The sequence below is a fragment of the Labrus mixtus genome, chromosome 15 (genome assembly GCF_963584025.1).
Source record: "Labrus mixtus chromosome 15, fLabMix1.1, whole genome shotgun sequence".
NCBI lineage: Eukaryota > Metazoa > Chordata > Actinopteri > Labriformes > Labridae > Labrus > Labrus mixtus.
Window position 1 is genome coordinate 5,020,849 of NC_083626.1, and position 13,728 is coordinate 5,034,576.

Genomic DNA, 13,728 nt, shown 5'->3' on the forward strand with positions numbered 1-13,728 from the left:
AAAAATGTAAAAAAAAAAATTAAAAAAAATAAGTCATTATTTCTTGTCAAAGTTGAACTTTGCATTTTTAAAAATACTGAATTAAAACTCCTGAGCCCTTTTGAAGTATTTGATTTTAGACTGTATAAATTACTCTGACTGGACTCATAGTGTTTTCAGAATTGGAGTTAATCTGAATCTGAAAACATTTATTATTTTAATGCACCCTTAAATCAAGATTTAACCCAATTAAATTGCTGAGGAAGTTACTCAGCACCTCTTGTATTTCTATAAAAATCATGAATTTGAACATGTATAAGGTTTGCTCTATTTTGCCTTTCACGGTACACTGGATGCTGGTGGGATTCTGTCGTCTTTCATTCCAAACAGTAGGCTGATGACTGGTACTCTGAATGGAAGACTCTTTAGAAATCATTGTTAATTTATTTGTCTTTATTTCTAACTTTACCACAGGACACTGGGATTGTAACCACGGCTACATTGTTATTTATTCTCTAACCATGTATCTACATATTTCTGTCTCCTGTACACATATTATGACTTTATTTTTTATAACTGATGTGTTTTTGTTTATTCATGTTTGCTGATTGGTCACATGTTATTGTCCAATAGGAGATGATCTCTGCAGGTGATTTTACTGTTCTGGCTGAGGCAACAGGAGGATTGGTGCACAACATGACTCTTTAGTTTTTTTTTTTTTACATACTGTGAATTAATCAATATTTGGAATCATATTGTTTTTTGTGGGAGGGAAACAGTTGTATTAGCACGACCTCAACACAAGGCTCCATGTTTTGCTTTGTGTTACTTTTTTTTTATGTGATCGAGCAATGATTTTTGCTTGCCAGATAAAATCTTATGGTATAGATTTGTAATGAAGATTGTCAGTATTTTCATATCGATGATATATATGATGTACATTTTTATCACATTTAATGAAAATGTTTCAACTGGAGATGTATGAGTGATTTGTTGTACACCTGTAATTGCTGATTGGAGGACCCTGATAAAATAAACTAATATGTAGCAATTTTGATTGTTTGGTGTCGGTCGATGTCTAGAAAAATCTTAAATTTAAAGGTGGTGTTAACTTTAATAAAGTGTGCTCCAGAGAAGTTCAACAGAACAGTTCTTTTTTTAACTAGTGGTGTTGAGACGCCATCTGCTGGACAGTTTTGAGACTTTCTATTTGCGAGGGCTTGATTTGCTACATAGGTGAAAACGAGATTTTTGTGCTCAAGCAATTTACAAAAGTAATATTACTTTGCAAAAGTACATAAAGATTCCGGAAAAAAACAAACCACATCAATGTGCAGGAAACAAAATACACTGTGCATCTGAGCTGGTTACAGGTTCCTCCATCTCTAGTCTTATCAACTGTCTAATTTTTTAAAAACTTGATATAAATGTAAGTGAGTATGGGGTGCCTTTTCTCATTTTACATTTTTAAATATGAAGATTACCATATGGTATGTTAAAGCTTACAATAAGTTCATTGTTATGGATCATGTTTGAAATTCATAATTACATTCAATGAGAATATTATATTAAGTTTTACCCAACATATATTCCATCATCATTTGAGCCCAAATGATGATGAAAATGTGTACAGTGGTAATATAAGTAGGCTTTATTAAATATTCTATGTCATCATTGCAAAAGTATGTTCGCTATGAATATCTAACAATTTTGAAAAAAGTCTAGGTTAGTGGATTATGTTGCGCAAAACTCTGACATGCATTCCTTAAATCTTATTGGAAATGCAGACTTTTAAAGGTAATGCAAGATAAGATAATCCTTTATTTATCCCACAACGGGGAAATTTACATTGTTACAGCAGCAAAGAGCAAAGATTGCAAACAAAAAGTGAACACAGTACAATTTAAATATAAAAAGAAAAATTAAGAATGTACAAAAAAATAAATACTAAAAAATAGATTAAAAAAAATAAAAAATAGATCAGCTATTGACAAAAGTGTAGTGTGCACATAAAGTGTAACATGTTATTGCACAAAGTGGTTTGATAAACATAATATAACATTAATATAACATTATTATTGCACAATGTCAGGGTAAATTGTCCGGTTGTGTGTGTGTAATATAAGTAGCTGGATTTTTTTCACAAATATTTTATGTTGAATTTTTGCATTGCATAATATTCGTTACCTCAGTACTAGCAGGTTTAACCCTCAGTGATGTTAAATTGCAAAAAAAAATTGTTGATCAACTCGTGTTCAATTAAGCTTTGGGGTAAATTTGACTGGACAGTAAATACCATAGATGTATGTCCGCCAAGGGCTTCCGTAGAAATCGTCAATACACGATGCATAGGCTATATTTCTGTAAATTGACGTTTCGGGTCAGGTTGGGACTAATGTTACCTGTACTACCTGTACGACCCCCCACTGTGCTGTACCGTTAACGGTCAACACCCAGACAGCTGAGAGTCACGTGACACGTGACGTGTAACCAGCATGGCGGCGCTGAGCTGAGGTAGCAACTCTTACTGGACTGTCACCGATAGCCTGGCTTTTCGTTAGCTTCCCTCGTCACCTGCCTGTTTGCAGGGCCAGGCCGATGAGGACGGCCTGAGAGAGGAGCGGTAACAAGACCGAGAGATGCAGCAGAAACAACAGCGGCCTCCACAACAACGACAAAACTCACAGCTGACGGCGGAAAACAGCAAAACTAAGAGCATGTTTCTGTCCAGGGCGCTGGAGAAAATCCTGTCGGACAAGGAGGTGAAGAGGAGCCAGCACAACCAGCTGCGCAAAGCCTGCCAGGTGGCGCTAGGTAGGTGGCATTGTGTTGTGTAGTAGTCTGCCGGACCCTCGTGTTTTGTGTTGTGCTTCAGTGAAACATTACGGTCGTGTCTGGATTGTAAAAAAGGGGACTGCTCACTTTGCTAGCGTTAGCTTTAGCATCTGAATGGCCTCCATCGTCTGTTTAGATGCTCGTCTGCGTTACAGGTAGCTAACTGTGTGTGTGTGGGTATCACAGTCACACCTTGATTTTTATTCTTACTTTACACAATCCTCACGTCTGTCAATGACGGCAGGTAAACAAGCTATCAGGTAGCCGTCCTCAGCTAGTTATGGCTAGGTTAGCATGATAAACAGACCAATCCCTGTGTTGTACGTAGCACTGTCATCCAGCCAGACAGCTCTGTCCTGCTCTGCACCCAGACACACAGGATCCTCTGACGTCCGTGCTTTTCCATTCAGCACAATCACGGATAGTGTTACACACACACACACACATCATCAGGTTGATCACTTATATTCTGATATTGCTGCTCATATTTAATCTAAAGCAGTCATGCTCGTTTGTTTTCATCCACCTGGTTGTCATGCTGTTATTGTAACAACTGAATGATTGTCACACAACATCATCTTGTATTGTGAGGCATCAGACAATGAATGGACACTTATTGTATGTAATAAGCTTTTACATGCTCAGTGTCTTTCTCTCACTTGTGATGTGCTTGAGATGAATGCAGACAGGTAGTGTTTGGTTGTTGGGCTGCAGCAGGATTTAATGCAAGGAGATAAATGTCACAGAGAAGTGGCCGTGTGTGTGTGTGTGTGTGTGTGTGTGTGTGTGTGTGTGTGTGTGTGTGTGTGTGTGTGTGTGTGTGTGTGTGTGTGTGTGTGTGTGTGTGTGTGTGTGTGTGTGTGTGTGTGTGTGTGTGTGTGTGAGAGCTGCTCTTGTCTGTCAGCGACACCCTCTCATTATTCATGATACTGACAGAACACAACACCCCCCTTTTCCACTTCTCCTATCACTTAATGGACACTATTTTATGTGTGTCTGTAATGGTGCTTTTGGTCAACATCCCAAAGCTAAACGTCGTGTTTCTCTTTTCAAATATCAAAGTTGTTACGCTGTGGACTGAACTAGCCCATGTCATCGGCTGCCTCCATGATTAATCAGGCATGCAGTGGAAGGACACAGTACTTGTCAGGAGCTGTTGTAAAGTAAAGAAACTAGAGTTTAGCAAGGCGCTTGGACAAGAAAAAAAAAAGACTTACACTTTTCTACATTCAGCTCAAGCCGTAGTTTGAAGAAAGGAACCACGCTGTTGTTTTTATCATTACTATAACAGTATTGCGACATTTCTAGGGAATTTTGCGCAATCTGATTTCCTCTGTGAGGTTCTGTCATATGACGAGTTTGTGAGAATTGTGTTCAGTTTGCATTTACTTCCACGATGTGTGTGAAAGTGATCGATCTGGTCGGTCACGTCTGGCTGAACGCACACCATTAGTCACTGTGTACATAAATATGTAACACTGGGTGGCGTGTGTATAAATAACATTGAACAGATCGATTTTGGATATAAAATGATGATGAGGGTGAAAAAGTATTAAGTGAGGATGTTGGGAATGGTTATGCAGGGAATAGGACTAATCATCTGAAGGAGAGGGATCAGATAAAACAAATTGTGATAAGACATAGTGAAAGTTGTTGATTAAATCCTGCCCAGTATACAATACTCTCTTTCTGTAAGTAGATGACTTGTCTACCAACGACAATGCAAGAAACAAGACAATATATCCTTCTGCTTATATTTGATTTGACTAATAACCATACAGTCAATGTGAAACTGCTGTGAGCTGAAAGGGTCAAAGATCAGACTTTGATAACATTTGATCTATCTCTCCCTTCCCAGATGAGATCAAGGCAGAGCTTGAAAAACAAAAGTAAGTATTGTTATGCACACACCTTCTCCCCTGAATGAGTATATGAATGACTGAATGCACAGCAGTAGATTCAGACTTCTTTTCCCCGTTTCCTTGTGATTCGAGGCAGGAAGTTGATGTAAAGTTTTGCCCTGAAGCCGTCAGCAGTAAACCCCAGCTGCTCACTTTGATTTGTGACTAAAGTGATTTGCTGCTGCTATTACTGCGACGTTAGTATATCAGCAGCACTTCAAGCAGCCTTCAGGTTATACTTCCGCTGCTTCAGGCAAGCTGTTACCTCCACATTAAGGTTAACCGCTCTGTGTGAAAATGTACGGTGTATAATAATAGAGTCACATCATCTTCTGGAATAATGATTAAGCTTTAATGTGAGTTTTAGTGCATTTTATATTAAAAGTGTTTACAGCAAGCTGCTTGCAGTCATTTCTTTTTCCAACAGCTGTTTGCTCTCCTTCCCTCGCTGCAGGGATGGCACAGTGGTTCCACCCAGAGCCAACTACATTGAGGCTGACAAATACGTGCTGCCCTTCGAGTTGGCCTGTCAGTCAAAATCCCCTCGGATAGTGAGCACCTCCTTGGACTGTCTGCAGGTAAATATTCACAAACACACAAAAACACCCACAGTCAAATCTTCCACACGTCTCACTTTCTTTCGCGGGTGTATTCTCCACCTGGTTGTTGTGGGAGATTAAATTGTGCTCCACCTGTTTCACACGTCTCAGGTACAACTAGAGTAATGTACATATCACTCACATGTATACACACACTACTCCTTAGTAGTAATCTCTAAGTAGCTTTACATAGCAGCTTCACTCATGGTCAAATATGTAACGATCCACATGTTACATTCAGGGTAGATTGTGTATTGTCAATTGCCTCATTTTGCCTGTCCCATAGTTAGAATGTCTTATCTCTCCTATTTTAATGATGATTTGTAGAGCACCATGTTTATTGAATTCTAAAAGGCCTGGTATCATTACAGGTTATTGATATTTATATGTTGTTATTCATGGCAGAACATTGATCAGATTTTTAACACCATGTTTAATTTGCTTATCATTTCAACTATTATTCTTCACCCTTGAAATGTGATATGTCATGTTACATCTGCTCCTGCTTTGAGACTTGAAGTTATTAAAAACAAGTATTCAATTTAAAAGAGTTTGAAACAGCTGGGCATTTACAGTATCATCCAGGAAGGCTAATAAAATGCTATGAAGCTGCATTTTTTGCAAGTGTAGGATCGAGTATTTCTTGACTTATCAGCAGCCACGGCCTTCTATTTCAGGACTTTTCTTTCAAATCTCTTTGAGTTCTTCAACTTAATACAATTCAAACTAATTGATTGCCAATGTGTCCCTTTAAAACCGTGCTGGATTTGGTTAAAATGAGCCCTAAAACAAAACTCAAAATCTCAAACTCTTTTTCACACATACTTACATCTGTATAAGTATATATATAATACACAAGTTACACTCATAGTTTAAACACATAAGGTTTAAAAACAAAAACAGGGAATGCACTTTGTATTGAATCATCTGCGTCCTATCACACAAGATGAGCCCTAAAACAACACAGTGCTGCAAAACTACTCAGAGAATGACACATCCACTCTTCTTCTGCTGCCCTCACTTTTGCACCGTCTCTCCACTGTAGAAACTGATCGCATACGGCCACATCACTGGCAATGCCCCGGACAGCAGGACACCAGGGAAGCGGCTGATCGACCGCCTGGTGGAAACCATCTGTAACTGTTTCCAGGGCCCGCAGACCGACGAGGGAGTCCAGCTACAGATCATCAAGGTATGACCGGTGCCACATATCACATCTGACAGCCTTCTGATCCTCCAGCTGTCAATTACGTGGTTTATTCCAGACCTGATCAGATCAAACGGTGATGACTGACGGAGACAAATTGTCCTCTATGGTTGAGCGCATTCAGTCATAGTTCACAGTGGTGGAAGAAATCCATTTTCCATCTAAAGCTGTTTTCAAACATGTACGCTCAACCTGGAAATCTTTAGTTTACTTATGTCACTCAAGCGTGAAGTCGTTTCTGTCAGATGGAAGGGGGGAGGGGGGGTCTCAGGAGTGAAGACATGACATTAAAAGACCCGGCAGTGATCTAAGATGTCCAATAAAGAGACATTGTCCGACACTGTAATGACAATAAAACAAAAAAAAAAAAAGGATTAAAACACTTTATGGTGTCCATGACGATCGCACCAGTCATGCACCAGTTGTGTGATATGCTGTATACAATAAACCATCAACTGTGCCTGGTCACTCTCGAGTGAATTCTCCTGAATATTTCCTACTGCGTTCACACAACGGCTCACCCTGACTTCACTTGAAAATATTACGAGGGGGCTGGCAGGAAAAAGGTGGCTAAAGTTGGGCTGATAATGTCACTAGGGGATGCTCATTCTGGAACAAAAAAATGCATACAAAAACAAAGGCTGGCTGGTGGTGTAGGGTGTGGGCTCTCCCCACGGTCAGCAGTCGCCCACGAGCTCCGACCGTCAGCTGTCACACACGCGTCCAGCCCAAGCACACAGTCTCTTTCTCAATATGTGTTGTTGTTAAAAGAAGGTAAAACAAAAAGGAACAGAAACGGGAGGTAGAGGATGTCCGTCTATTTGTTGCTTCGATGTCAGGTCACACAAAGGCTCAACGTCGAGATTCCCCCGAACGCTGTTACTTTACACACTTAACACACCTGGTCCACTGTGTTCATTGATAAGCCCCACCCACTACCGGCCAGCCAAACTCAAAAAGAGGAAATCATGCCTTCTAAGAGACTTTAGAACCAATAGACCAATTAGAAACAATAAATGGATGAAGAATGGAGTTCTCCCAAAAAGTCTTCAGGAGATTTGTGCAAGTGGGGGAAAGAAAAAACAACCTGTCACTATTTAGATAATACTTCAGTTGTATGCCCTTGTTCATGCCATCTTTGATTTGATTGGACATTTGGTTTTCTATAATAACTAAAATGTTCTGTGGTTCTGTTAAGATTCACCTAGTCTACTTCTTGCTGCAGGATTTTATTAAAAAGTGTTTTTTATCTGACATACTGAATGTGTAAGACCTCAATGGATCCTAAAAACAGAAAAGCTGCACAGATTATTTTCCCTCGTCTTTTATGAGCTACTTTCCCATTCTAGTAACACTTTAAAAAGTATCCAGTTTCTGCTATTATCAATTTTTGATTTGTGACTAAATATGTATTATTTATATTGTTAAGTAGCCATTTACTGCACCTTAATTATTTCCCATTCTTACCATATTTCACAGACATTTTGTAACTTATCTGCACACTTCCTGCTCCTTCTTGTGACTTGATAACCTGCCTTTTGTTTGTACAGTAGGTATGATTCATAACTGCTGACTACTGACACTTCCTCTTCGTGAATGAAATACACATCCTGGTTGGTTTGAGAAGACAAAGTCTCTCCTGTTCAAAAGCGCATAGTCTAATTGCTGTTGACAAAGGGTTTAGAGAACAGATTAACAACATCTGTTTGGCCTCTAACTACCTCTAACTTTAAAAAGGCAAACAAACAATTGATTTCTGTGCCAAACATAACATTGCAAATGATTATAACCAAACATCTGCATCTTCAGGCCTTTTTGTTCCACACATGGAGGAAGTGGAGTGGTGATTCAGCAGAAGCAACCAACTCAAAAGCAGGCATCTTGTCTGATAAGGCTTGACTTCCCTCTCTCTCTCTCTCTCTCTCTCTCTCTCTCTCTCTCTCTCTCTCTCTCTCTCTCTCTGTGTTCAGGCCCTATTGACTGCAGTGACCTCCCCGCACATAGAGATCCACGAGGGCACCGTGCTCCTCACTGTCAGGACCTGCTACAACATCTACCTGGCCAGCCGCAACCTCATCAACCAGACCACCGCCAAGGCCACGCTCACTCAGATGCTCAATGTTATCTTCACACGCATGGAAAACCAGGCTGTTAGTTAACAACAACATTGTTACTGTGCATTGATGTTTTATATCTATCCATGAAACAGAAGGGGGGGAGGGGGGACCTTCTCTGCAATCTGGTAATTTGTACATTTCAATTAAAAAATAAATGAAAGTCGTATCTGTTGAGAAGACCCTCCCATTGCTAAAAAGTGAGGAGGAAGGCCTTATAGCTTCTGTGAGCTTACTGAACATCAGATGGGAATTTAGTGATTCAGTTTTTATTGACCTATTTTGGAATCGCTGGCCGATCACCGGGGAATTTGCTTGTCAGAATTTAGGATATCGTTCCTGTATAGATACTTTGAATTAAACGACTCCTATTCATGTCTGCCTGTCTGTCTCTTTCTTCCTCCTCAGACCCTCGAGGCTCAGGAGCAGGAGAAGGACCGGCTCCGACTACCGCAGCAGAACCCGTCCCCGGTCCCGGGTAATCGGAGGTCCGGCTCCCCGCGGTCTGACCGGACGCCGACTCCAGAGCTCCAGAACTCCCCGTCCCCAGCAGCAAGTTCTCCAGACCTCACTGCCACCAATACTAGCTCAACGCCCCCACCGCCAGCCCCTGACTTGGACCAGGACCAAGGGACTGATACCCCATCAATCAATGGAGAACCCAAGGAAGGCACCGCTCCTGTAAATGGAGAAGCAGAGCAGGTCACGCCATCAAGTGGTATGTGTAAACAACTGGCCACAAGCTTTCAGTTCATCAAGTCTGTAGGTGAAACTGGAGATTTTCCAGATTTCATGAAAGAGCTTCTTTTATCTTCATGCGCTTTTTAATTTGCATCAGATTCAGTGTTTGAAGATGAAGGAGCAGAGACTCTCCCTGAAACGGCTCAGCCAGCAGAAGAAGGGGAGAAACTGGAAAGTAGTCCCAATCCAGCGGACTCATCCGTGACTGAAGGAGAGGGGGAGGAGCTACAGTCAGGACAAATAAACAGTGGATCAGGTCAGAAGTCACTTGTTTTTTATTTATAATCCCTATCATGCTTTCTGTTTTGTTGTGTCAGTGCACTTGTGGTCTCTTTTATGGTCCTGACCTGCAAATGTTCGTTCTGTTCCCTTCTGTAGGAGATGAGAACCAAGTGCATCCCGTCACTGAGCAGACAGAGGTGACGCCCCCTAGAGGGAGAGCAGATGGGCAGCAGATGAACGGCATCATCGAGGACCGCTCTTCTGTTTCCTCCACAGATATGCTGGTGAGCAGAGTGTTTGTGGAGACTTGTTCTTGACTAGGGTGGCATCATGATTCAACGTTTCAGTTTTTTATTGTAATTTCGCCTTTAGGAACTTTAATGTCCCCTTTACTCAAAATGACCAATTTGAAAATACCTCTTTAGCTTCATGTAACTTCTCAGTGTGTCACCTCTCTGTCAGGAAGCCGATGTTTATTTATTCATCCAGACCTGACGTCATGATGTTGATTGAAAATAGCTTACTTGTTTAGCATACGGCAAAAGGGCACTTCTTCAGCAACCATAACAATGGAAGCTTTACCAACTCGCTCATTACCATAATGTGGAGCAAACTAAGGTCCCTCGGTCATATCCTTATCTCTATCACAAACCTCCAACAATATTAAGTGCCTAAAGCAGAAACACAGGACAAATAAAAGCTGTTCCTATTTGTGGATTTGTTGTTGTATAAAAAGTAACACTGATGTTTCTCATCTCTCATCAGGATGCCGAGGCGCTGCAGGGACCCTACAATGCCGCCCGTTTCTCCCACATCCTGCAGAAAGATGCCTTTCTGGTGTTCCGCTCTCTGTGCAAACTCTCCATGAAGCCTCTTGCTGACGGACCTCCAGACCCAAAGTTCGTGTTTTTTTTATTCCCCACCTTTGAATGCACGATAATTTGCTGTAGCACTAATTACCTGTTATTAGTCTGGTGTTATCTTAGTCAGTTGCAGTTTTTTTCAATCATGAGAAAATGTTTAAAAGATGTCTGAAAGGAGCAATATGTAACTCTGACACATGGTGTTTTAAAAATACAAAACATTGGAGAGTGCTATCCCCCCCCCCCCCGCCCCCTCCTCCATAGAGTTGACGAGCACTCGGGGTGCCATGTTGTGGATACTGAAGCTTCAGTGTTTAGCCAGCTTTGCATCGGTCTGGAAACCTTTCTGCATTCTAACCTCTCTCCATTTTCAAAAGCATCTCCAATATTGATCCTAGTTTTGGCTCATTTCTCGTTGTGAAGCTTATTAGAACAAATGCAGATTTTTTTTTTTTTTTAGGTCGGGTAGAATCAGTTCTATCTGAACCAATTATGCCCTCTTCCATCACTGTATCACCTGTTGGTTTGCCGTTTGGCTGGCAAATTGAGGGGCATCCAAAACCTGTGTGTGGGTGCCTTAAAACCGCCTACCTTATCTGGTCGGAAAAAAAAACCAGGATGAGGACATACTGGCTGCTGTATTGATGACAGAGAAGCTAGCACTTCAACATAGCATGTTTCCTTAATGTCTGATCATATAGTAAGGCCATTTCATTATTTAATTCCGTAGATATCTTGCATATTGCTCCTTTAATATCCTGACATCAACCTTCCTCGATTTGCATTTAGTCCCCTACGAGGCAGCCAGTTTATATTTTACTTCAAAATAAATAAAGATGCCTTCGGCTTGTGCACAGTATTTCATTTGTGTCTCCACAGGTTATTTGCCCTTTTCCATTCCGGTTGTTTCTCTGTCATCTCTTGTTACTGTAACTCTAGAGTGTGGAGCAGTCCGTGTTAACAGGCCATAGTAAACTGAGCCCGGAGGAAGCTAACAAAGAAGACTTTCCAGCCTTCATTTAATAGATACCACATTTAAATACCATTATATCAAAGCGACATGTGTTTCCCTCCACTTAGAGTAAATCAGAACACAGTTTATTGATGCTTCAATAAGGGAAATTGTATTTCTATTGATTTATCTTCAGTGTCTTTGTCCATGTCTCTTCTGTTTGAACCTACAGTGTTACTGATGCCCACTCAATCCCTCTCCTCTGCAGGTCCCATGAGTTGCGCTCCAAAATTGTGTCTTTGCAGCTGCTGCTCTCGGTGCTGCAGGGTGCAGGGCCGGTGTTTCGCACTCACGAGATGTTCGTCAACGCCATCAAACAGTATCTGTGCGTAGCCCTGTCCAAAAACGGGGTCTCCTCTGTGCCTGAGGTCTTTGAGCTCTCCCTGGCCATCTTTCTCACCCTGCTCTCACACTTCAAGGTCCACCTGAAGATGCAGATCGAGGTACATAACAGAGTCACACACTTGGCCTTAAGGGGGAAATGTACCGATGGTGTATTTTTTCAAACCTTTATTTTGACATTTATGTCTGTGAAGCTTATTCTTTATATTTGACATTTTGTCTCCTCTCGGCCTCCCTGCCTCAGGTGTTTTTCAGGGAGATTTTTCTGACCATCCTGGAGACATCAACCAGCTCCTTTGAGCACAAGTGGATGGTGATCCAGACACTAACACGGATCTGTGCAGGTACCAACACTACTTCTAATGCTTCAAAAAACCCAAACTAATGAATGAAACAAACAAACTAAAGCTCTTTGTAGACATGGAACACTTTGTGCTTTTGAAGTGGTTATTATTCTCATGCTGAGATTCAAGGAGGTGACTTGGACACACGTGTTGGATTCAAGGATGATTTGCATTTTAAGTTTTAATTAATGACCCCTGTGAGCATGAGGACACTCATCTTCTCTCTTTCTGTGAGTCTAAAAATATCACATGAATTTAATAATTGATTTTTACAGAGAAGGCTGCCTATTTTATGAGGTCTGAAAGTGCACAAGCATTGAATACCAAGATGTCAGGACTTATTCATTAATCAAAGCAGTCTGCTGAAATAGGTCATTTGTAAATCATGAGGAAGACACCTGCTGGCCTGATGACAGCTGTGGTCATACCCTGGTTATTTCTGACCTTTTTCTTTGGTCACTAGGGTTTAACATCCTTTTTTAAAATTGATCTGACAGGAAAGTCTCCATAACAACTTACATTTTACATAGAAACAAAAAAAAAAAATTAATTTAAAAATGCATCTTTTCTTTTTGCAAATAGGATGATTCTTATGAGAGAATATTAGTAAAGTGAGTTTAGGATTTCAAGAGAGAGGCACTGATCCACTTTTTTTGAGTTCTAATCTGATTCCGATACATAGATACCGATACTGATTCTGATGTTTTTATTATCATAACTAATAGGGTTATTGTTGTTTTTGGTATTATGTGTAAGGCTACACAAAGCTGTAGTAAACCTGGCATTGCTTTGGCTTCACATACAAACAGGAAGCAGCAACAACTGTCAGGTTTTCAAATTAAATATTTTAAACTGAAGTGTAAGAGTTGTACTTTTGATCACATAGGAGCTGTTCCATCTCGTCTGAACGTCTTGATGATGATGATGATTTGTGGACACTCCTTACAGTTCAGTCTGAATGTCTTTAAAGTGAGACTGTGCGAGTTGAGAATGATTAAAGTGCCCAACTATCTTTCTTGATCTGTGACATGGATCAGCGCCGTCAGTCCGATATCCTACCTGTAAATCATGTCCATATTGGACCCGATACCAATATAAGATCAGATCAGTCCCATTTCTAAGTTCAATGCAATATTCCTGTCATGCTCTTTGAGCTTGTCTGTCAGCCAGAAGGCCTCTGATACAAACTTTTGGTTTTCATGTCCGGCCTTGAAAGATGGCTGTTTAATATAAAAGTGACTCCAGAGCTAACTCTCTATGAAGACAAATATTTAGAGTTGCCATCTTCTTGTTTTCTAAATCATGTAGTTTGGTGCATGACTGAACGGGACTTCGTGTCACCTCAGTTGTAGCCACTTCATAAATCAATAACTTCTCAGGACTTTGTTGAAGTTGAGACTTGCAACCACTGGTCAACAAATACCTGTTCTGGTGCATACCAAGGGCACAGTGGTGACATATTAAAGATTTCTGCTGACTGCAGAGAGCAGTAACTGGCCCGTAAGTGTGAGTAAAGGTAGACAAGAAACAGAGTATATTCAAAAACAAGCTTTGCAAATGTTGTTGGAT

General features: G+C 40.7%; 2 protein-coding genes across 2 annotated transcripts in view; one reads left to right on the plus strand and one right to left on the minus strand.

The window, feature by feature from the left end:
* Positions 1 to 13,728, minus strand: part of LOC132990158 (uncharacterized) — a 411,085-nt gene that overhangs the window by 136,661 nt on the left and 260,696 nt on the right. The window lies entirely within an intron of this gene.
* arfgef2 (ADP-ribosylation factor guanine nucleotide-exchange factor 2 (brefeldin A-inhibited)) overlaps positions 2,460 to 13,728 on the plus strand; it is a 28,835-nt gene continuing 17,566 nt past the window's right edge. The window contains exons 1-11 of the mRNA XM_061056598.1: positions 2,460 to 2,793; positions 4,673 to 4,703; positions 5,170 to 5,293; positions 6,360 to 6,506; positions 8,492 to 8,671; positions 9,044 to 9,353; positions 9,474 to 9,632; positions 9,755 to 9,882; positions 10,364 to 10,497; positions 11,682 to 11,916; positions 12,060 to 12,159. Of these exons, the coding sequence (XP_060912581.1) occupies positions 2,619 to 2,793; positions 4,673 to 4,703; positions 5,170 to 5,293; positions 6,360 to 6,506; positions 8,492 to 8,671; positions 9,044 to 9,353; positions 9,474 to 9,632; positions 9,755 to 9,882; positions 10,364 to 10,497; positions 11,682 to 11,916; positions 12,060 to 12,159 (1,723 nt within the window). The 5' untranslated portion in view covers positions 2,460 to 2,618. The remainder of the gene's footprint in view (positions 2,794 to 4,672; positions 4,704 to 5,169; positions 5,294 to 6,359; positions 6,507 to 8,491; positions 8,672 to 9,043; positions 9,354 to 9,473; positions 9,633 to 9,754; positions 9,883 to 10,363; positions 10,498 to 11,681; positions 11,917 to 12,059; positions 12,160 to 13,728) is intronic.